The sequence below is a fragment of the Achroia grisella genome, unplaced genomic scaffold (assembly GCF_030625045.1).
Source record: "Achroia grisella isolate CSIRO2021 unplaced genomic scaffold, CSIRO_AGI_Agris_v1 utg1186, whole genome shotgun sequence".
Lineage (NCBI taxonomy): Eukaryota > Metazoa > Arthropoda > Insecta > Lepidoptera > Pyralidae > Achroia > Achroia grisella.
The window spans coordinates 2,607,453-2,634,144 of NW_026712592.1; the positions used below are offsets into that span (position 1 = coordinate 2,607,453).

Below are 26,692 nucleotides of genomic sequence, written 5' to 3' on the forward strand. Positions count from 1 at the left end.
TAGTATTTTTTTAATACATGCTACGAAACAAATAATACAAAATTAAATCAAGATAACACACTAAGCATTACACAAACAGATCATAATATTGTTATCATACGAGTAACATAGTGCAGTACTACCCCATAACAAGTCTGTCTTTATAGACCAATCACGGCTCGACTGGTCACGAAAACCCCCACCACCTCACTTGCGTCTTTACCTTCCTCACTTCTTCGTTAACAACTGGCAGTACGAAACGTAGAATTATAATTTACTACTTACTACCTATTAGACAACTGACACGATTATTTTATTTTATACAATCAGATAACAGTAAGTTTGTTTGTAGTAGTTTGTAGTATTTAGATTTTTTCTTATTTTGTACAATAAAACTTAATATAAACGAATTAAAAACTAATTAAATAAATTATTCGAAAAATAATCCTCTTATCCAATGTATTATACATTTAGTCTTATCTGATAAATCCGCGTTACAGCAAGCAGATGCATATTATAATGCATCATTGTAATATTATTTATACAAAAAGGTGCATGTGTGGTACAATACCTGAGCGGGTTGGCGTCGCATGTGTATGGCGGGTCGCCACTGATGTGCATGTCTGTGCCGTTGTCACCGAGCCGGGCCGTGCGATCACTGGTCATGTCACATGCGACCTCGTGCTCTATTATACCTGAGGACATACCGTACTACTACTATATGCTTATTTATACTCGCCTGGTCTTAATGTACAAAAATTGACCATAGTCCATATTTAAGTATAATGAGTAAATCTTGAGATCTTATTGCGTTTTATTTTTATTGAGTTCCCGATATTTCGACAGTGTCTCAACCGCCATTATCACGGGTAAACTGAAGAGCAGCGGTTGAAACACTGTGGAAATATCAGGAACTCAATAAAACTAACACGTGGTGAGATCCCGTGATTTACTAATTATACGTATAAATAATGACCACGTCAAATTTAAAACACAATATACAAGTACATACATAATTCGTTAAAATACAAATATTACTAAGATTCTATTGTCAAATACTAAATGTAGTTTACGAATGATATGTAAAACACCTAGTGTGTTTATATTGATTTATGAACATTTTATTTAAAAAATAAGCATAAACAGTACCAAGTTTCATACTACACCATACAAATTTTCATTAAAACTGGTACAAGCTTCACGTAATACTATGAATGTCATTCAAAAATATGATTCACCTGATGCAAGTGATAACCGATGTTTATAAACATGAGACATCATAGACAGATGGCACTGTAGGGCTACTTCATTTAAAAATATAATAGAGTATAACAGTTATAATTACAAAAGTTTTATTTTGTTTCACAACAATGAATAAGTTTTTTATGACTAGACTTACAGTACACACGGGGCAGTAAAATAGTGTATAATATTTTTTCAGTTTCACCGATTTATCACACAAAAATTACAATTTACTAATACATAAAAATTGTTACATAAGATTACATTTTCTATAATTACATATACATACATTTATAACGTAATTAATCCTAATGGATACTGTATCTATATTAAAATTCTATCTACACTATATTAAATTTCCGGAAACAATGAAAAGAAGGAAAGATAATCGATAGAAGGAAAAAGGACTCACTGTTTACAGGTACTGACATTGTAACTATAATAAGAAAAGCGAAGGTTTTCCCTAATTTAAAAATATTTCGCAATTTTCCACGGCCTCTGAAAAAGAATTAAATTCTCAATTGGACTACTATCTACGACTTCTTAGACGATATTTTCCGCCAATTCTATACATATTTTGATGATTTTTTTAAAATACTATTTACACCTATTTTGGCCTCATGCTAATTTAATCCAGTTGCCTTTTCTGCCATACTCGTTAATTGTTTCAATTTGATATAGGGCAGTAATTTAAAAAGACGTGACTGCTACAAAGATTTAGACATTAGTCTTACATGAATGATAAAAATAAGCGACACAACTCACCATTTTGTGGCTTGACCACTGGTATGTGATTACTGATTACATATTCGTCAATGATGCCGTCCAACTTGGATGCTTGGAGATGGTTTGTGTAGCAATTTTTACAGTGCTCCAACCTGAAAATAAACAATATATGTTTAATTATCCTTTCCAATTATAAAATATATTGTAGTACCTACAACTTACATGATGAAAAAGAAAAATATAGACATCTGAAAATTCATACACTTACTCTAAATGTGGTTAATCTTGGAACACGCCTATTTACTATATTTACTATGTATATGTATATGAATGATTACTATATTTGTAGTATAAATAAATATTAGTTTCTGTAAGTGGAATGGCATACATATGTACACCCTGTAATTTCACTGTCAATGTTCAACCGAAACACAGATAACAAAGCAAGCCACTTGGTAGCTAAAATACGTATAATCATTACAACATTTTGTTATATGAAGACACATACGATGATTATGACCAAATATCAATCCGATTGTTGCACGAAAAAGGATGGTTCCTTGACATATGTTGTATCCACAAATCCGTTTTTTGGACTACTCTAATGCTCTTAACTCAGCAGCTGGCCTTTACAGCTTCAACGGACGATAGGGGGCGAGTATAGATGGCACTCCAAACCCGCGAAAGAACTTATAGATTTGCTAAAGGCCAACTGCCGCCTGACGAATACAACTTTAGTCTGAAGACACCGCCAGGGCTCCGAAATCTCGGCTCAATTCGATCGTAATTTCGAACCTAGTTTGAATCGGACGATGGGAAACCACAAATCCGTAAGGGCCTCGAATTGAATAGCATGTGATAAAAACTAACCAGGCGGCGTGATCAGTCTCCAGATGTCCTCCCAGTTGCTTGGGCAGGCTCGCGCGCGGCACGTGCACGCCCAGCTGCGGCGCGCTAACCGTGTGTACGCGCTCGCGCAGCTTCTCGCGGACAAACAACCGAAGAATACCAAAAGGCGCTTTGAACCAGAGCGGCGCCGTCACTATAAGCACCTTTTTCAACTTTGCCGGGTAACCGCCCTGCAACAATAGATTTAAATAACGTTAATATAATAATGACGCATAAGCACAGATATATAAGTATACAAGTGGACCTCAAAAATAAATGGTTGAAATGTAGTGAAAAATAATAAAGCGATATCTAGAATGAAATAAGATTGAAAACACATTTTAATGTAATAATACATGACACCAACCCTAAATGTAAGGGTAGCAGGATAATTATGAGCATAATTATATGTAATTTTATATGTACTTTTTTATAAACAAACAAATTTACCTACAATATAATGGCTCTTATTGTTTCTGAAAAGTAAAACCTTTAAGAAGGTACTTAATGTGTTACATATTTTTTTTACTTTATTTAAAATTCAGGAAACAGTTATGAAGAAAACGTTAGTATACCTAGAGATTTTAACTATTCAATTGCAACAATGTCCAACTAACAAAAAATAATTAACAAATAATGATGATGAATGACAGGACACCGAGTGCAATTAACGCGTGATGATATTATTTTGTGAAATATAATTCTAAAGAGTTCAGGGTTAACTAGAATTAATTGTTCAGGTACATAACATAATGTAAGTACTGAACATTATAAAAATCATTCAATTTACTTTAACAAGATTTTTTGAAACCAAATATTTATTCTTTATAATATTAGTTATCTATTTTGTCTAAGTTTACTAAGTTGCCATTTTACATATCAACCAAAATATTTAAAGAGTTTAATTGCAACACACTATTAATTATTTAATTTAAAAAAAGTACCCAGTAAATTTTCAGTAAATAGAAAGCTTTGCTGTGTTTTACATAGGCGACACGACACGGCCGGCGCGGCGGTGACAGAGTGCAGCGAGACACAAATAACATGTTGACTTCGATAAAAATAGAATTACTAGAGGGAAACAACGTTATGTGTATAATATTAATTATATTGCTTATGTTTGTTGTGATGTCTATTTATTTATTTACTTGAGGACTCTATCGTCACCATATATATAAGCAAAAGTAATTAGGTGAGCAGCACACAGACAAAAGTGATGTCTATGAACTAAATGATTGATGATAGATGATATAGAAATATTTGTACGAGCTTTTTTTATAACATCAGATAGTGATATTGGGCATTAACACGGGATACTTTTTTTATTACCAAACTTGCTAACAAATATGACAATTGTAATTTAGGTATAAAAAGAAAAAATTAAAGTTTGGTACAAATTCGAATCTAAGAACAATGATTAATAAAACAAAAGTTAAACATATATTAATTATATTAAACCTATTTCTTTAAAGTATTTGGGTACAAACGACAAAACTTGATAATAAATCCGTATTAGCGAGCAGAGTGGGAGTTCGCCTTATAAATATTCAGGGTCGGCCGCCCTGCAAGCGCTCAGGGGTAAAATGAGCTCTGCTTTAGAGAGGACGCGACATGGAAATCTTACCCACTACACCGCTCCTCGTCACTGTCAAATATTTTTTCATTTACCAAATTAATACGACATGATAGGCTCATTTAACTTTACAGCCAACTCATTGATTATATCTCTTTGTTCGGAACAATAAGTTAAAAACTTTTTACTTCATTTTATTTCAGTAACAAAGGAAAACTGGACTTTATCAATATTATTTATTTAATACACACTTCTTATGAAAGAGACTTTAATGACGTATCGAAAAATAGACAAATAAAGCATGCCGATTTTGCGTGAAATAAATATACCTCTACGATATTATAGCAGTAAATATGTATTAAATTACGAAATATTCAAATTCACACACACACAGCCCTCTACGTACACACTAAAATCTACCATTATAATATTAATGTAATTTGTACGGATTTCCATTTCTTCACATAAAATGGAAGATTAACTTATTTCGCACAGAACAAAGGCGTTCCAATAAATGCTAGACGTTATATTCACGGAAGGAAAGTATACAAACCGCCTTGTATTTTGTTCATTGCTGCGCAAGGAGGTCAACAATGTAGGTTCCTGGCAAATTGGTCAGGTGCGGGGTATAGGACTATTCGCATTCCGAGTAGCACCCCGATTTATATAGATATTATTTTCCGTCGTTAGACGTTCAATACGTAACAGTTATAGAGGTATCGCCGAGTCCCACAATATTAATAAATTGCGAGGTCTGTCCCTTAAAACGTACACGATTTTCAAATTTTCACGACCCCTGCAGACATTAATCAATTGATTTTACTCACGTACTATGACTCAGCATTTTGATTATAGATACTCCCATAAGATATTTGGGTATTGTTCATTACATGATGATGGATGATAATATTCCATTGAAAATATTTAAACAAACAAAAAGCGAAAGTTTTAGCTGATTATTAGTAATAATTTAGAATTTTAAGAAAATTATCCAAAAAGAATTAAAATATGTTTTGCTGATGTTATTATTATAAATATATTTCTTTTTTAAACACAATTACATATATTTTCTCACAACAAATCCATAACATAATGTTGAGAGATTTATTACTCAATTCCTGCTTCAGCGAACCATGTAATGAATACCAAGCACTTCCTTAAATTATTATTAATACATTCTAAAAAGAATTATTTATATCTGCATTGACAATAGTACTGAGAATAAATCACAAATAAATTCCGATAAAGATGTCTGCACTACATTTAATCTTGCGATTCATTAAGGCTTTACATGTCCACATTAATTCAATAGGGTTAACATATCTATGTTCGACTTACACGCGTAATCCTTGGAGAAGGAGTCGAGATATTTCATCGTCGTGATAAACTATTCCCATACCACTTTGTAACAAGAGGAACGTTCGTCTCACAGAGATATGAGAACATACTATTTCTCACAATGCGTGTAAAATATGTAGATTCTAAATAACATTATCGCATATACAAAAGGTGTATATTTAATTATTAGAATACTCAAAGAAAAATAATAAAATTAAACAATTCAAGTTTATGTGAATCATTAAACAACACAAAGACAACAGAATGTTCGTGTTACACGTTACAAAAATCAACACTGATATCATAAAACTTACATTATGTCACGTAATTAATTCTCGCAGTAATTACTGTATTATGTCATTTATATGATCTGACATCAGAATAAGATTTAAATGGATAGAACGACTCAATGAAAATAATAAATCCGAGATCAACAAAGCCTTTTTTGTGAGAATACCCCCAGGACCAGTCCTCCAAAAACAAGTGGAATTTGGTACTTTACGTTCTAAACAACTAATAGAAATACTTAAATACATTTGTTTTAAACAATCAAGCATATCATACTCATGAATACTTTTTAGGGTAAGAATTGTACCTGCGGCCGTCGGAAGTAAAGGGGTGGTGTGCTAAACCGGGACCATTAATCTTGTCTCGCTGTGTAGACTTAATCTTAATTTTTCGTTTTTCAATCAAATGATTAAAACTTATGACAAATTATTATCGAAGAGACTTATAATACGAATTACATCAATAGAATAGAATAGAAAATCATTTATTAAAATAAAGTTAATTTAAGCACTTTTGAATATTAAACAATTTTTTTTTAAACTACCGCTTATTCGGAAAGCTGTCTCATCACAAGAAGAATAAGCAAGAAACTTGTGTGTTGCATTTTAAAACAAACCTTCGATTTACTATATCGGTTATCTTAGAAATCACATGCTTTAATCAAATGTATCTATATAATGCAGTCAGACTAGGTGTGTTAGTTCAATAACAGTACAGTATACCTACGCCCATTTTTTTGATGATCAGAATATTTCAATGGGTATAGGGTGAATGTGAGACTCAGAACGTTAAGAACACCAGGGGTGAGAGGTCATTGCTCCTACACAGCTCCCTACAAGCGTCGCAATTGTTAAATGTCCCTTAAATACTACCTTGATTATATATATACTTCCTAAATATAATCTTTTAAACCTGTATATTTGTATTGTACTACGACTATGTGTCAATGGGTGATTAGATTATGATAGATTACAAATACAAACTCGTAATAGCGATAAAAAAATATAACAATACGTAAATTCTATTTTTTTTATAGTATCAATTCACTATAAGTAGTAGGGATATTATCCAATTTAGAAACACACTTTTAAATTATATACGTATTACTAAATATCCTACACTACATACAACACTTTCATTGATGATTCATAACAAAATTACCATATGGATGGTCTAATCTAATCCAGGAAAATCTATTTATATATTTGTAATAAAAAATAAATTTGTATATTTGTAACATTTTCTTGTCTAAAATTACAAGGATTTCGATGGAATTTTACAGAAGCCTGTGGATAATTGCAAATACCTTCAAAACGTGACCATGGAATAAATTGGAGGTTTTATTCTATACTGGCATATTCTAGTGTCAAAATAAATACGTACTATGCACCTCATATCGTGTGCATAGTTGAGTCTAATACCTACTGGTAAAGTGCGTTGTACTGGGTCTTCCTCGTTGTGTCTGCAGTCTAGACGACACCCGCTGACGTCAAGTCGCAGTTCAAATCTCTAACCGTGTATTTTATAGTTAAAAGACACCTAACAATATACGATAAAACAAAGCATTCTAAATTGATGTGTACGTATTCTAGACGATTCTCTAATATAATATTCTATACACCTAATTGGGAAACCACTTGCTACCGTAAATATAGAAGTTTAGTTAATAGTAACCTATTTAATACTTTGTAATCATGTGAAAATTGAAAGCATATACTGCTAACACATAATCACAATAACATCTTTTTTTTTAGATTTATACAGCTACAGCTACTTTATTATATGTAATACATGATGGCAGAATAGTAGAAAAAACTTAATAATATGGTGGCCTTTAAATTGACCTACAAACAATTAATTTATTAATTTAATTTATTTTATCAACGAATTCGATAAATTAGCATCGTTCATATCAACAAGACTCAATGTATGGTTGCCTTTATTTTACGGTAACAGGACCCGAGCGAGTGACCCCAGAGAGTGAATACGTCTAGCACTCAGCATGGCACCTCTACAAACACTTAACACAATTCTGGAAAGCGCTGGAGACGTAGTAGGGTCATGCCGGTCACTCTTAATATTAAGATATTTGCTAGAATAGTCTAGCATGGTACTAAAGTATTATCTATTATATATTTATCTTATCATTAATGATATACGGACGCTATTGTTACTACTGTAGTCTATTGCTCGACTATGTAAAAATCTATAGATCTATATAAGATTGGAATTTCAATAAGTTATCAAAGCCGTAACAAAAATACTAAAGTCCCTGACATACATACATTTGCAATTGCTAGCAAAATAGTAAACACCTTAACCATAAATAAATAAATATGTGATAAAACTTATGAATTTAACAATGAACATTTAAGAGTCAAAAAACAATTCGAAAACTATATTTTTCCTCGACTCATCTCTTACTATCCGAAATTGAAAGGGACTGAATGGTAAAGCATTCGCAGAAATTGTCAGTTAATAAGTTATGAAGAGGAAATAAAAGAATAGGTAATATTATTTCTAAGACTCGGTGTGAAAGCATCGAAAACTGTTGAAGAAGGTCCCAATATAAATGGCAGTCACGACAGTATAAATTGCTCCAAGTGAAAATTCAATGACGTCACATATCCTTGGCGTTTAAGGCGCCGGTTTATTGTCTCTGGAACATTCTATTAAAAATAATACAGTAAATAATAAGAAAAGTGTTATATTACTGTTATCATTTATAACCAATATTGATAACTTATTTGTATACAATTTGATATTTCCGAAAGAAGACGATTCTCAATTGGACATTTATACACAAATTGTGATAATTCTTTTTGCCATAATAAATATTAAGAAAACACGCATGTACCTTAAAACAATATTCAGGAACAGTCGGGTTTTTCTTTTTTATAAATAAAGTAATCCACACTTATTATTAAAAAAAGTAATATCTATTATGTGTACATTAGCTTTATTAAAACTCAAAGAGAATAAGAAACGTATATATATACATATATAAAATAAAGGCTGAAGGGAACTTCGAAACTCAATTTAACCAAGGTACCTTCTTTATCGCGACACAATAAAGTGGCGGAAATTTCGTCGGCCCTGACTGTTGAATGCTTCCGCAAAATCAATTCCAATTGTCTGAGACTCAAGGATGCGGTTAAAACATCCGACTAATATTGAATTTGCTTTAATTTATTTATCCGGAGGTCAGTGAGTCAGTGACGGATCAAATATATTTATATATGACATATAACATAACACAAGAAAACCTGATTAGCTACTTATTTACTTATTGAGTCTATTTACAGATCTCAGAGTCATATTTTTACTTGCTTTAATGAATTTATCAATATATATTCCCATCCTAATAAAATTTAAATCCAGTTTCAAAGAGTACCCCAGGTGTTTTAAACTGTATTACCATACAGGTGAAATAGAGTGGACTTATACAATTTATTACGCGTACAATAAGTAGCTAAAAGGGTTGCACTTTAAATGTCTTCATTTATACGTCACACCTGCCTAGACTATCTGCCATTTCAGAAAGGGCCTGTACCTTGAATTTAGTTTTATTTATTTTAAATAACTAAAATACAATACATTTAATAAAAAAGCATCGCTGAAATTAGAGGACTCTAAAAAAACACACACCGCATTGTGTATCTGCACGGATATTGCTTGACTGTGAAACCACACCCGAAATTAATAACGTATCCACAATCCAAGATTGCCTCCAATCTTAGATTGATCGATATTTCTGATCGGCCTCCAATTCAGGGCATATTCATGGATATATATTCTATCTATCAAGTGCATCGTCAATACTAAGCTTTAGAGAAAAGATGTTTTTCCGTACTACTGACCAAAATGGCCACGACCACATTCAATTCAAAGTAACCTGCTCTCACACCAACGCTTCTTCCGTCCTAGTTAATTATTACTAAAGATTCAAATACTAGCAGCAGTATCATACAACTAAATAAACAAAATTTTTCAAATATTCATAGCAATAGCTTTTAATATAACTAGATTTTATCGATTAGATTCGATAATATTAGTACTATTATATCAACGTTTGATAACAGTACGGTTAACACAGAAAATCGATTATTGACGACAGAATTAACACGCAGTAACTATCTCAAAACAAACAACACAATTCAAGGTAAGATATTAAAGAATGAAACTGTTGACGTCGTCCACTTTCAAAATTTTATTGAGTCATCGCAGTAATTGTCAAAAAAACTACTGTTGTTTATTAACGAATGTTTGGACGAAACGGATTGGATTGGTTTCCGATTTTTTGTATGATCACTTCTTCAAACAGTTACGATACTTATCTACGATCGTAAAAAAATTTAAAAATTAAGACAACATTTTAAAACTATTCCTATATTTCCATTTTATTGAACAAAATACTTATCAAGATTGCTTCAACTGTTTATCAAATACTATATCGTTATGAATGGATATTGGGATGATACGCGTTATCTGTGAAGTGCTGATTATCGAGTGTTGTCATCAGACATTAATATAAAGTGACCGTATATGTACGAGTTAGAAAGTATATATTACGATACTTAGTTACGTAGAGCAGCCATCACTTTCAAAGCATTAAAGGGTCAAAGGAAGGCTGTCCTATTTCATTTGAGCGAGCAAAATGGGTGTATTCACGCTGGAAATGAGAAGCTACACTGATGAGAAAGCACATAGACGTGAAATACCAACAAGCGTGATTGAGCGCAGGCAATTAATACTAGATGAGCTAAATTACATGTCACAACGTTACCGGCTCGAGATAGTTACCTCCGTACATTGTATTTAGCTCTATCTAGCTAAATAATCTTAATGGCAACAGATATATATATATGTAATTATGTTTCTTAGATACCAGTTTCTGATATATTTTTATTATGCGTATATGTATATGCCTGATATATTATATTAGCATTATGTTACCACGTGTCGTCATTACTAATAGTAGCGAATATAGGGGTCAGCAATCTCTTATAAGATGATGTAATTCCTATTTTTTCATAGAATTTTAGTACTATTAGATCTAAAATTTTATGAAAAAATATCCATTATTAAAAACCTTCCATCATTAGTTCTTTAAATAATATAAAGATAAGTAACATCTTTGATATTTACATCAATCGAAACTAAGATCGGATGTTAAATTATACACTTTATAAAGAAATAACCACTAATATTACAGTATTAGTGCAAACAATAGAACATTTAGTCAGAAAATAATAAGAATACTTAAAAAATATATACGTACGTAGATCTGAACCCTGATTAACACCTGTTCGCTAACTACATACACATCGAGGCAAAAAAACGAGGCCAACTTATTTCAAAGAGTATTATTTCAATAAAAAGTACATAATACAGCTTTATGGTTGTATCATCATAATAGTTGCATTGCAACAAAAAAATAGAGATCTAAATCTCGAAGGTTTTTTATACAGAAATTATAAGTACATATAGCCTCACCTCACCTCACAAAGTAAGTAACATAAATCTTGTTAAAAAACCAAATAATTACCGTCTTTGTTATACAGAAATATATTAGGTTCATGCAATATAACTAATTAATATAACACAGCGTTCAGTGTCAACAACGCTATGCCAGTGACACCGTGTCAAGATGTCGCATCAAAGTTGATGGAGCGTTCTCGCAAGTGAACCAGTGTCGCGGTGTCATCCGTGATGTAGCTGGACCTCTGCCAGCGGAATATGGCTTCACTTATATTATTTGTGGCATATATATTTATATAGCAACATTCATTAATATAACTCTCATAACAATGATGAGCATGTCACTGAGAAATTAGTTTCCTTTTTTTATTATATTTCTATACGCTAGGGTAAACCAAATAGTCGAAACTTATATTAAGTACAATTTTATCAGTGTTATTGACGCAATCTTTAATAGTTTTAGATACTGTAGTTAGAATCAAAATGATAATAAGTAGTTAAACAAAGATTTCTCTTTACGATCCGAAATAGGGATGTGGTACCTATTTCAAAATAGTTATACCTTTACCAAGGTATCGACATGAAGAAAGTTCATTTTCACTTTCAGGAAGTGTTTACTTCCTGAAATTACCTGATGAACATTAAATATATTTTTAAAATAGGTTCGGTAGTACAATTTTACTCAGCACATACAAAACTCACACTATACATATGTAGTGTGCAGTTTTTCCTATTACTTGTTCTGTAGTTGTCAATTCATATACAGGATATGTACCGATAATTCGTTCGATGTTTGATTAAGACATGAGTAACGAATTCTGCTAATGGGCAAAATGACTAACGAATGTGACCTACAGCGTACATGACCAAATGTGTGTGATGTGACATAGACATTTCTACTCAATACAAATTTCCAAACAATATTGCAAAAATACAAGTATGTACTTACTGTACATACTACTTGAATTATAATTAACTTTACTATACTAAATTCCCGTAAACTCAACACAACAAAAAAATACTGTTCCAAATAGTTGCTGCCGTTGTAAAGTGTCCAAATAAGCTCGTACACATTTGGCAATTCATTTTGATTTATTTGTAAAGTTTGCTGTATTTATTTCAGGTGTAAAATTTAATTAGATATGTTTATAAATATTAAATGCTATTTTTAATATGAAACCAAGTGGAAGAATATCGACCTTTAGCTGTATTTTCTCCGAATAAAGTTACGCGCTCGTGTGGACTGAACATATTCAATTTTATGCAGTTAAAAACCCCTTTGACCTTTCCACAAATGTCACGTGGACATTTACCATCAAGCTCTTGGTAAATATTCTTATAAAACAAATATTAAATGACATAATGAAGGTATCATTAGGTATATCCGTTTGCTGCATCATCATCATTATTTAGTATAAAATAAAGTCACTGTCGCTGTCTATCCCTATGTATGCTTAAATCTTTAAAACTACGCAACGGATTTTCAAGCGGTTTTTTTCATAGATAGAGGGATTCTAGAGGAAGATTTATATATGTAATACATGTACACCCGTGCGAAACCGGGGCGAGTAGCTATGTAGTTCGCATTAAAATACAAACCATTTTTTTACATTAGAGTCAAAAAATATTAGTCAGGAAGTTGTGTCACCTTTTGTGTTCTTGTTTTTTTTTATACTTATACTTACATTTAACGACGATTTAAGGTAGGTGAATATACTAAATTATTATTGTTCATCTATTTAGGTGACCCGGACATTTTAGCTCCGGATTAGCTTGTAAGTGGGACTGTCTCACTCAAACCGGAAGGTATAGTCACGTTAGGTATGCTCTAATTGTCAAAGTGTCGCCTATTCAATAAACCGCATATTATGTCGTTGTTTGCAACGAAGCGTATCGTTATAAGTACTAGACAAAACAATATAATGCAAAGGCCGAATAGCGAGCGTGTCCCCAATGCATAAATAACCCTTATCGTGCTGTACTTGCTACACTCATGGGCGCATCACGAGTCCCAACGTCACACAACATACACTACCGTACCATAACGACCCAATGACGCCGTGAGTAGATTGTTAGTTAGGAAATTGGTGGTCACATTGCTAAAAATGTAACCTGATGAAGTCGCCATGATGGTGCACAAGGGATGCTATTACTGCTGGTCAAAGGGCTTGGTTTTGATTTATTTGTCTTTTCCTATTCTGCTTTTACGACAGCCTATGAACAAAAAGGAGTGTTTAACCTATCTGTTCACCAATCCCTCATCGTAACAGATATACATCAATTTTATTACACCGAAAAGCCGATTACGATATTTTTTTAAAAGAACCTATCTTGGCTAATGTTTTTGACAAAATATGTACAGACTTTTCAATGGTGTAAGTAAATATAATTTTACATATACTTTGTTTTCATTTATGTATGTATACCGATTTTATATGATTAAAATAGCTAACAAGCTAACAGCCCACCAAGTGGTCGCCTATGTAACATAAAGGACTACAACACACAAGCACTACATCACATTGTCATGTCCCAGATACCACTCATGTGATGCCATTCCGAAGATTAAGATGTTATGTCTCTTATGTAATTTCAGTGCCATACAGCCGAAATACAGCCTATGAAGCAAGCTGTTTGGCGGCTGAAATAGGTAGACAGAGGTACCCCAAGAAACATTTATAAAGTATAAAGTAATAAATCTAAGTAAAATACTTTGGTGAAATAGTTTTAAAATAGTTTTAAAATTGTTCACAACTAACCCTGTGTAAGTCAGTCAAGATAAACAAGTCAATACCACTCTCTCTCTGACAAAAATCAAACACCATATAGAACAGTTCCATCTATCTAGTTTTAAGTTCTAGAATATATCCCGAGAAATGCAATGCATGTACGTGTTGCGACTTATAATACAACAAAATTTATTCAATTGAAGCTACTATACAAGGTTCTCCTACACAAGTAAATATTTTAATATACTGAAAATATTTCTTTATAATTCTGATTGCGATTAAGCTGTTAATTTACTCGTACCCAAACGAAACCTAATCAACACTTATACATCTTATCTTAAAACTGAAGGTTTGATTAAAGTTTAATATATTGTAAACTCTACTTTCTATTAATTAATCAACTCTTCGAGTAAGATTCAAATCAGAGCGAAACAAGCGAACAAGCTACAAATATATCAATTACATAAAAAAACTAATAGTTACGAATACAATCGAAACGTCAGTAAGCTCAGTGTCCCAGAATAAACGTTTTTAATAACAACGTGGCTCGAATGAGCGTAGGCGAACTCGACAGTGAATAAACTTTATTGACATTCGTCGATATAATGATTTGAAATTCAAATTATTTTATAAGTACTTCTTGAAATTCATTGCGGAACAAAGTTACCTACCTATTTACTATATGAGCTCACACACCAAACACTGCTACATAGATTACGACCAACATTTTGACAAGATATTAAAACTTAAAATGACCACTAAAACACATTAATGTTATATTATACAAAATATTATAAGTGTTAGCACTTATAATATTTTGTATAATATATATATATATATATATATATATATATATATATATATGTATATATATATATATATATATATTATTATATATATTCTTATTTGCGATTATTTAATCCAATTCTATGTCGTTTGAGAAAAAATGAAAGTATTACGTTAACTATTTTAGCAATGTCGTTGCAGCGGGTAGGTTTAGTTGGCAATGGCCCAGACAACCCCATCGCGATGTAGGTCAGGAATGGCGTCCCGGTTTTGCAATGCGACGCAGCCCGCTCCAGGGCACCGGCGGAGCGTTCAAAACAAATGCGGCAAAGTTCGACCGAGTGTAATACAAAGCGATAGGGTATACCAACCCGGTTATAAACAAATTTGATACGAGTGACGTAACAAGGGATACCCACCGCCCCCGTGCTTACAACCCGCCTCCGCGAATTCCTTAGCTCTCACTACACTTTGTTATAGGTACTAAACTTGCAAAGGGAAAATTGCACAAGTTTTTGATAAACCTGACTTAATTTCACGAGTCGGAAATTTTTATTGAATCCATTATACTTAATCACATTATAACACCTTATCATATAACAGAAATATTGCTACAGAAGTAATCAATAGCACAGAAGTAGAGAACCAATGTATATTTTGGTCTAGAAAAAAACAAAACGTCAAATCGTCCAACAATATCCAATCGTTATGACCACTACTAATGTTCTGTTGGCTGTTGGATAAGTGTTGCTATTCTGTGTATTATTTTTTCTAAGTAATATTATTTATATACAAGCGTAATATAATATATAATATTTACAAGTGTACAATATTTTCCTTTGTTACTTGCATTTTATGAATTGGGTTAATAAGAGTATATGATATATGCTAAAATATTATCATTACGAGTACATATTAAGCAAGGACGAGATTGATATAACGTTGAATAAATATAGGCATATTCCAGTGTAACAAGCAATGAAGAAGATTTATTTAATTTAAAATGCCAATACGTAAACTGCGGTTATAAATAAAATTCAACAAAACCCAAAGAGCCATGAAGGACTAATAATGGATTGATATAATATAGACCACAATCCCAGTATTAAAGTCGCCAACACTAATTATGAAAATATGACAAATTCTATACGTTATATTGAATATGACGCAATAAAGTTGTTCTGCAACATAATAATGACATAGCTACTACTATACAACTACCTATACAACACAATACATCAGTATTAGAGTGAATATTTAATAAAATTTATAGTGTTGTCTATGCAGTATGAACGCAATATAAATAAAATTGACAAAACATTGATAACAGAAAGTAAAAAAAAACAGAGCCATGCATGCAGCTGCATACGCCATCTGCCAGGTGTTCGATCCCTACTTTTTCTAATCCCACTATAACTATAGAGTATTATCGGCAAATATCGTGTGCAACAGAACCGTTATTTCAACCATAGTACCGAATATCAATATCAGACATATCGAATAACGAGATGTTATACGAATACGTATTTAAATTTCTTAAATCCTGAAATAATTTTAATACTACCTACTAAAGTTCTAGCAATGATACACAGAACAAGACTTTAGAACTGTGTCTTAATATTTAATGGAAGTAGCAACGTTAATAAGATTAAGAAAATACTTGTAATCCCTTTGGTGAACTGAAGTATGACCTTCAAATTCATTTTATATTATTATTAATCAAGGGTACATGAAGTAAAATGGTTACAAGCGAGTTCGTATTAAATATTGTCTATAAGATTTCTTACAGCATTATTATACAAATGCGACATTTATTTTACTTAACATGTAACCCTTATTTGTATACTTAAAGTAATATAAAAAACCGTTGAATGGATCTGATGGATTTTCCAGGACATATTAAGTAAGATACATCTCTGATATATTGAAGTGACACATCGGGCATTTATCTATACATGTATGAATGTGTATCCTTCTATAAATTAAAAAGTAAACGTGTCAATTTGTACATTAAATCATACATTCATTCATTCATAATTTAAGAGCTGTGCTCTTGTCGGTGGAGCTCCCGCCACCTTCCACGATCTTCTATCAGTCCCTTTAGCTGTTGATACGACACGACTCCAACTTTTTCTTTAACTTGCTTAATATAGCTGTGTCTTGGTCTTCCCCTTCCTCTCTTTCCATCTATTTCCCATCTATAATGTTGTTAATTAGTTCGTCGTGTCGTATCAAGTGCCCCAACATTTTTCCCCGCCTATTCTTAATAATATCTATGATCTGTCTCTTTTCTTTAATCCTCTCAAGCACTTCTTCATTCCTTATTTTATCTTTCCAGCTAATTCTTTCCATTCTTCTCCAACACCATATTTCAAAGGCTTCCAGTTTGTTTCTTTCCTTTTGTTTTTAAATCATACAGACAATTTAAATTCTACGTCGAAGAAATGTTGAACAACAACAACAGCAATCTAATGAAATAACAATAAATAAGTTGTTAGCGGACACGTTATTTACTATTACCAGACAGCTAAAGCTCAAATTAATCCAGATAGATAGTATGAAAGAAATTAAATTTTGAATCAGTCCTGAATGAGGCTGGATTGGGCCCGAAGGGTTTGATTGCGATGAAAGTACGTGATTGTCATCACAATACAAGATATCCAATGGTGAAGCGGTCAACAATTATAAATTCCCCAACTAGGTATATCCGTCCAAATACAATTAGGTTAGCGCTTGATCAACTGACTTCCAAACTTTTTAAATGTCTGCCAATTCAATATATATTTTATCGATATCGGTAATGGTTTCTTACGAAAAACTGTAGGTACCCGTTGTCTAAAGAAATGCAAGCATAATAACTTTATACAATAATCTTATACTCTAATATAATCATTATAACTTTACAATACCCCTTGAGGATTATATTACTATTAATAAAGTAGCTTAGTGTTGCTTATTTTCTAGACATAGAACACGTTCCAACGTATACACAGTAAGAGCATACGTAAAACGATAGTACCTACTAGTAGTACTTTCCGGTCCTATGTCATAAAACTAGTGCGATAACTTCAATTATGAACGATTTAGATATTTCTGTTAAGTAAAATTTTGAACAATACAAACAATATCCTATTAGGTTTTAGTGTAGGCATATATTCAGTAAATAGTATAACGATGATGTAACCAGATTACTTGTTAATAATGACGTCAACTCCTACTGATATGGACGTTATAAAATTTAATCTTCAAAGAAGTATAGAAATGTTTGCAATAAATTCTTCATTAGAAAACTTATAATATTAAAAACCTAGATAATTATGATAAACTTCTAGTTTTTAAACTTAAATTAATAAAATTCACACCTTTAAATATGTTATAGGTGAACCACAGGTCGTCCATCTATAACATTTTAAAACGAACTTGATAATTTCATGATATCTATTAAGTTTTTCATGTAATATAAATTTGTATCAAAATTTTATTACTATTTTTTCTTGACTATAGTAAACTTATGTGATGAACATATGCATTACGTACCCACGATCACGACAGGGATTGTTTTTAGTTAAAGTCCACAAACAGTGTCATATATATAATGTTATGACAACATACCGTGCCGACAACGAACTATGGTCTATGGCCGGTAAGGTAATAAATACTATGCAAAAAATAACATTAATTTGATCCCCAAATATAAAATACACGTAAACGTAAAGTATCCCATTATATTTCCATATATCAAGGTTTATTCAATTGCAATGTTTTTATTTGCTAAATAAGTAAATTAACTCGACAGCATTTGTGGTACTTATTGTTAGTTCTAACTTCTAGATATTTTTATTTTCCAGATTTTGTGTCAAGCTCTGAATTCATCTCTGAAACATCATGAGCACATCATCTCTCAGTAAAATTTTATTAAATATTACTAAAGCATTTCCATTAGCTTTGAATACACAATAAAATTTATTTTATTATGTATTCAGCAATAGCGAAGATTAGCAGAACAGAGCATTAGCAAAGATATTCAAAATTGCCTCAAACGCAAAAGGCCTTTCATTAAAGCAATCGTGGTCAAACAGCCGATGTTCGCTTACATAAGTAATGACATGAATGCACCAATGCCATTATTGGTACAATAATAAAAAGTATACGCTACAACGACTCTGGGATTGCAGTCGAATCCATAGGACAAACTTAATATTCTAAAAGAACATAATCTCACTAATAGGCTGATATTTATTTGATGAACAAATACTAATGAAACGATATAGCAGATGGCTACATTCTGAAAGCTTGCGTACGCATAGTCGATACATGACAGGAACTAACTGCGAATAACAATAGGCAGAATCTATAGAGCTATTTCATAATTTATCGCGAGCAAGATATAAAAAACGTGTTGTTATGAGGTAGAAGGATCTTGGAGCGTGTTTTGAATACGCCGATCGTTTCTAGTGTGCGGCACGCATTGTAATTAACTGCGCGTACCTACGGCGAGCGGAAGTACAACGCTTGCGGAGGTGACGTCACCAGCTCCGGCTGCGACCTTCTCCCGGCGGATATTAATAATGCCGTGGTAGCCGAGCCAATGTCTGATTGTCACTTCGCCATGATAGGTTCTAATACCTTGCCACTCAATTCAATAAATTGAAAACTAGACGGTGCAGGAATTAGACTTGCTAGACGCGAATTCAATTTCTGTGAATCCATATAATATGTCAATCCCTCTAAACATAATTGAGAAACAATCATTCTATTATCTTGGTAAACTTTCACATCGTTAATAATATTAGTAAAATTGCAAAATGGATGTCTAAATAAATATACAATGCAAAATCAATAATTCTATATTTGTATATTAAAAAAGTTGCTTAATTTATACACAGGTAGTTTAGTGCTGGTTGCTGGACCCATATGGAATTCTTTTACATAATAAAATCGTTTTAAATGTCAAACTTGTTTATACACCTACACAAAGTATACATAATTCGTCATACCGCACTCCTTATGAATTTGATTACTTATTGCGAAAATAAATATGCAGAGAGTTGAAGTGTTCAGATACATAAGTGGAAGAACCGATTTCATTAAAAAAAAACAATCCGAATGAAATCCCATCTAAAATTCGAAAACAACAGATTCTACTCGATTCATTACGCTAGTCTGCTTATAAGCAGATATAATCCTACAGACAGACACAATATTGTAAGACTATTTTCTTCGTACCTGCTACTGGTTTATAATTCAGATAATTTATTTTCATCAGTTTAATTCGTTTATTGAATTCGGCGACTCTTCAGTTTGGTTAAGTGCCTACCTAACCGAACCGAACAGTCGTTGATCAAAGAAAATAAATTAATCAATCGATTGATGACACCAGTAAAGTCAATATCGTATCCTTTTAGGATCGCTAATTTAATTCGAATTCATTACAAAGGTCACTTTGGGTCATGACTTAAAATAATGACGGAAACTGTGTTTTGGTATACAGTATAAAGTTACACACCAATTGAAAATAAAACAAAATGTATCGCTGAGCTAGGACTGTAGATATCTCCCGAATCTAAAGCGATTTTATGACAATGGGAAGAAAAATAGGGAGAACAAAGTTAGAGTTTGAGATACTCGCCACTTGTAGACAAAAAACACAAGACTTGTCCGGAACAAGAGTGGGAAGTTTACTTACTCAAATACAAGAACATTAGATATATTGGTAAATGGCCGTGTTAATTACATAAATTCTTAGTAGTACTACTACTAAGAATTTATGTAATAATACAGACTTTTCTATTTTAGGGGATTTTGAAGCAAATTTGGGGGAAAATGGATAATCTAATAATATAGTATAGATTAGTAATCACCTCACCTCTCTAACCACTGCAGATATTGAGATAGACATTACGGCGCAATAAACAAGTTAATTCACGATAATGTTTATGTGTATATGATTAGCTGCGCAGTCTCACAGTAGTAGATACAGAGTGACTCAGCCAACACGTGACTTCCAAGGCGACGAACAAAATATAAAAACATTTCAAGTTCGTATCATGTGGTAGGTATATCGATAAATTTTGTAACGTATGTATAGGAAAAATTATAAATATACAAAACACCGATCCCCGTAGATATTACCTTGTATTTATTACAGTACGATGTAAACAAGTAAATACGTAAATGAATAACAAGTAAATTACCTTAACTATGATAAATTGATAATCTATAATGCCCAGTACCAATACGCAATAAACGAACGGGTGTGCTGTGTTCGTTCAAGCACTGCATCAATAAAAGTATAACAAAACAATATATAATTGTATATAGTCACTATACTTTCAATATCGCAGTATGTATACAAAGCTATATTTAATACAAGATCTTTAAAGTAGTTCAGCGAACCTACGTTATCCGGAAATTCGCAAATATACTCGATACAAATTAAATTACGAATGTATCTTTTCATCGGTGAATGAAACAATGTAGGTGAGTACCTAAAATGGCGCTGAGTTAAAAGGTTTGACAAATATACAATTTGTACATAATCTGATTGATATCTTTTCTCTTTCAAAATACAGATATAAAATGTTATTCGCTGTCCAAAAGATATTTTTAATAGAATAGAAAATCATTTATTCAAATAAACTTAATTTAAGCACTTTTGAATAGTCAACATTTTTTTAAATCTAATTTTTTTAAAGCTATCTCGTTAGTAGAGACGGGTAGACACCTCGATCTATAAGTATAACAAAAAACTACTCTTCCCCCATTCCGTTTTTCCTTTCATTTTCAGTTCCTTTAAGATTCCCATTACATTTTAATCGATATTTTTTTTAATTTACGAAATAATGGCACACAATACGTGATTTTATAAAGTAATCAAGGAAATGTTACAAGATGCAAAAAAGCAAACACATAGACCCATTCTAAAGATTTTTTCTAAGATGTTTGTTTTTTACTTAACTAGTTTTGTCTTTTTAGGACATTTTCAAAGGTTACATAGATAATATGTTAAACCTATAAAATCTGATCGGCATTTGGAAGGCCATGATGTACGGCAACAAGCGCCTTGACCTTGCTCTTGAAGACTAGTTGGCGCGCCCACTCAGGCCCCTTCGCGATACTGCGACGTATTGACATTACATTTTCTTGCGCTGCCTTCTTGTGGGATGCAATTTCGATTACGGATATTGCAAATACGCAAAAAAGCAACGACAAAATAATTGTAATCGCGTCGATTACGTTTATATTAAGAATAGAAATGTAGTAAATTAAATAAACCTTATAATTATCAGCAGAGTCTCCTTAAAATTCAAATACAAAACCGGTCAAGTGTAAGTATATGTATACCTACGAGAATATAGCATTCATATACGAAATATATGCTAGACGTTACATTAGGATTTCCTTGGTTTAGTTCCTACTAGGCTACGAAATCGGAGCACATAACAAAATTTGTTTGTTTTGTTATGTATCGTGCTTGCAATGAATTTTATGAAACTATAATGTACTCTTTAAAATTATTGCCTTTATCAGTCTTATTACAGATTTATTCTTTTAAAACTTTGGACGAAGGAGAACTTGAAATGACGGGGAAAAACAATAAAATGGTGGTGCAATGTAGTACAAAGTCAGAATTTTCAAAAATTTTATTTTCTGACTGGACCAACAGTATCTATCACCAATTCATATAAAAAGCATCTATAGTTTCTGAAATATAATGCAAACAGACTAACATACAAAAAAGTACAGCCCACTTACAACTTCAGACACGTTGTTACAGGAAACTTAAATCAATGCAAGTTTACTGAATGACTTAATTATAATAATAATGGTCATATGAGTAAGTTCCCACATTCTGTTATACAATACCGTTTTGTCAACATATAATAAGGGTGCCTCCCGTATTGGGTTACGAGAGACGTATTGAAATAGAATGGGATCTGTCTCTACGAATCTTGTTTTATTTTGCATAAACAGAAAAGAAATTTAATGTTATAAAGGTCCTAAAGCACTCTAGAATGTTTACTCGCTACAATAACTTTTTTGTTGACTTTATTATCTTTCTTGGTAAACAAGACTTGGGTACGCGGGATTTCTTCACATTCTGTTGTCGAGATTCAAGATTTACTTACGTTAGCCGATTTATTTTTGGCACAGTAGAAATTTGTTTAATATAATTATATATTTGTATAATAATAAATTAATAAACTTCACCAACTGGTGGTACTGACGATGCATATATCTGGAGTAAAGCGCAGAGTTAGGGGACCTTAATGAAGCAATCTATGTTGATGTTGATATTACCTTCACTATATTGTATGAATAAAATGATACATTTGAATCAAGAAGTTACAAATAAATAATACATAAGAACATCTAATCAATACCAATCTTCGTACTACTTTTACAGTGACCTACATACATTACGTCTTACACAAACATTACGTTCCTTCAATAGGAATCATTGAATGTCAGCATAAGTTGTTTTCATTATTGGAGAATTTATACTTTTAAATTATGTAATACAATGATGGTACAAGAATAGTAAGTGCATATACGTAAGAATATATCAAACGGATATTACAAATACATTAAGTACATTGACTTGGCTAGTCACTTAATGTTTAATAATGTAACATTTACACTAAAAATAGTAAAGTTTTAAAGGGAAAGTTATAAAACATAAGTACCAACAGGTGTACCATTAACAGGAAAGAAGACTTAAAATACAAAATGTTTTCTGTAATCTTTGATAATTAACTCCTAAAAAGAACCGCACATTATTATGAATTGCGTTACCCAGACAACGTTATCACAATTACCTTAAATATGCGATGCGAACGCGTGGCGTGCAATAAACTCAGCTGTTGGACTTATCGATCGGATGTGTTTCCACAATAGACCAACGTACCCGGCCGACTGGGTTCTATACTCCAAAACACTTTCCTTCGGCACTGCTAATAGACACTGGCACCGTTGTACGCTCGGCCAAAACACCCAATAATAGCACTGATATGCAACCGCCACCTGTTTGCAAACGTGCTCAATAGTCGCCCTGAGATACCGTCAGGTACGAGAACTGAGTCGTCTTTAAAGTATACACCCAATGAAGACACTGGATAATTGATGTGACGTATTTACACGAACATACACGTAGTTGGGACACGCAATAATGCGCAGTACGGACGTGCGAACACTTCGGCAGCACAGGCTCGACTGACGTAGGTCGCCGGTTGGGCGACGGGTGATCGGGGCGGGCGGCGGTCGCCAGCTACGAAACACTACGACCCGCATCCGCCCACCACGCTACGGGGAAATCGGAGCTACGAGTTTTCATCCACACGATGAGTTGCCGTATTGGGAAATAAGCCGTTGTAACGGAAACTTGCCGCTTTTGATGCGCTGATCGCATGTTCAACCAAACGAGTCATTGTTGCGTCGCAGTTTTGTTAAAGGCTTCATATGTTTAATAATTCTGGCCAAAAATAGATTTCACCCATCATATACGGTAATTAAATTATTTACAGACCACAACCTTAGGTATAATAATAATAACATAGGAATTCACACAGCGCCACCTAGTCCCAAGCTAAGCAAAGCTTGTGTTATGGGTGCGAGACAACGAGACGATGATATACGAGATATAAAAACTTTATACATTTTTTTTTATATAGTACATACATAATATATAACACATAGGTAACATCCAAACTAATACATACTCATAAATATAAATGTTGAACTGTGCGAAGAATCGAACCCGCGACCATCGGAAATGATTTGTTTTCTAAATAAACACGGACGTGATTATTTTTCAAAGAAATTTTTCTTAAGATAATTTTATGTTAAAGAAAAACTTGTTTGAATCAATCATCTAATGAAACAATTCTGCGTAAAGTACAACTTTACGGAAAATTGTTTAGGTTTAGAACAATTTTTAACCAATCATAGAGAGTTCAGTTTTATTCGAGTGGAATTAATACTAATGTAATTGAATAGCCGTAAGGGCAAAATTGATCATGCCCGGAGAGGTTTAGATAGTTATGAATAGTTATAGCAGAACACGTTCTGCACGAGTCGATATAGCGCGTGTAAGTCGTAATATCGTCAACATATTAATTTTAAAAAACCCAATACAGCAGATGTATAATATAATAAAATTATAATTTATGAATCAGGTTTATATACACGTAAATTGTGATCTTTTAAACTGTTTTATTTATTTTCCACGGGTTGTAATCTCATCTCGTTACATACATCCACTTCTAAAATTCTTATTAAAAAATTGAACTGTAAAAAATAGCGTAATTATGTAATACAATTTGGTAATTGTAATATATTTCAGGAATTTTGAGAAAAAAATTAAAGACAGAATTTAAAAAGATATGTCACGAATCGTTGGATTATTTGAAAAAGTAATTATTAAAGAGATAATTCTGTCACGCGAGAATGAACCAAGATGACGGTAGAGGCCGATAACTCTTGATTAAAAAAAGTACCGGTATCACAGGACCTTTCATTTCTAAAAATGTATATAGAAAGAATGAAATCATTCTGTTTGAATTGGAACATTAGCCAAGAGACGTTATGTTTATTGTAATAATATCCCTGAGCGTTTCTTGAGTAGTGTAGAGTAATAGTTTTCGACTGAACAAACGTAAATTTCAAATAATGTCGATATTCATTAATTACGTAGTCTTCAAGAAAAGTGAGTAAGTAAGGAAACGTCTTGTATATAGAAATTCACAGAGATATGGATAAAACGAAAACATTTTTACTTTATCATATCTTTTTATCAAGTCCTATCATTTCTACATGTGTAACAAATTTTACTACTTATGTCCAGTACATATTATTTTTCCGAAAGTACAACGATATGAAAAAAAAAGAAAATATGCATAAAAAAATGGGAAATATACTGTCTTTTCCATACATTAAGCAATGGAACACAAATATTGTAACTTGTTGTTTTTGGTTATTATATGTATGATTTTGTAATAAGATGTCTTAATAAATAGAAAAATTGTATTCATTGTAACAACTACAACCTTTTTTCCTCTTACACACACACAGTTATGCTGTAAATAAATAATTTTACGCTACCCGAGGTTAAAATTATATATTTACATAGGTACTGTATGTTTATTAACATTTAATGGTCAAAGCTAAAAAACTGTGAACTAATTACTCCATCCCTAGAAATGTCCGGTCTGATGAACCGGTCTGATCTCCACGCAGTTTCCCTTAGATAAGTAATAAATTCATAGTGTATTTGTCACTATGGGCTAGATGATCTGACTTCCTGTTCATTTTATTATCTTCCACTTGTGCCCTGCCGGCGTAGTTATTTATCTACGCGTGCGCGGCGGGAACACCATTTCCTAATCATCCATTTCAAAAAAAAGCATAGAGATTATTCAACATTAAAGTATACGTATTTCCGTGTCAATTTCACGTTCGGAAAACACGTTATAAATATACATTACTAGGAAAATCGCTGTGGCAAGTAATGAATTTTCCTGCTATAGATTTAATTATTGTCGAATAGTGGAACAAGTAGAAAATAAATTGGTATATCGTGTTCATTATTAGATTTATTTACAAGGAATCTCCCACGTGTATGTAATTATTAAGTCAACTTGAATTGAGTACAATTTAATTTTTA

General features: G+C 32.3%; 1 protein-coding gene across 1 annotated transcript in view; it reads right to left on the reverse strand.

Annotated features, from left to right (window-relative positions):
• The window catches only part of LOC131853517 (tyrosine-protein phosphatase non-receptor type 9-like), a 49,862-nt gene that overhangs the window by 8,666 nt on the left and 14,504 nt on the right, over window positions 1–26,692 (reverse strand). The window contains exons 5-7 of the mRNA XM_059204431.1: window positions 2,818–3,026; window positions 1,987–2,099; window positions 551–674 (exon numbers count right to left, since the gene is read on the reverse strand). Of these exons, the coding sequence (XP_059060414.1) occupies window positions 551–674; window positions 1,987–2,099; window positions 2,818–3,026 (446 nt within the window). The remainder of the gene's footprint in view (window positions 1–550; window positions 675–1,986; window positions 2,100–2,817; window positions 3,027–26,692) is intronic.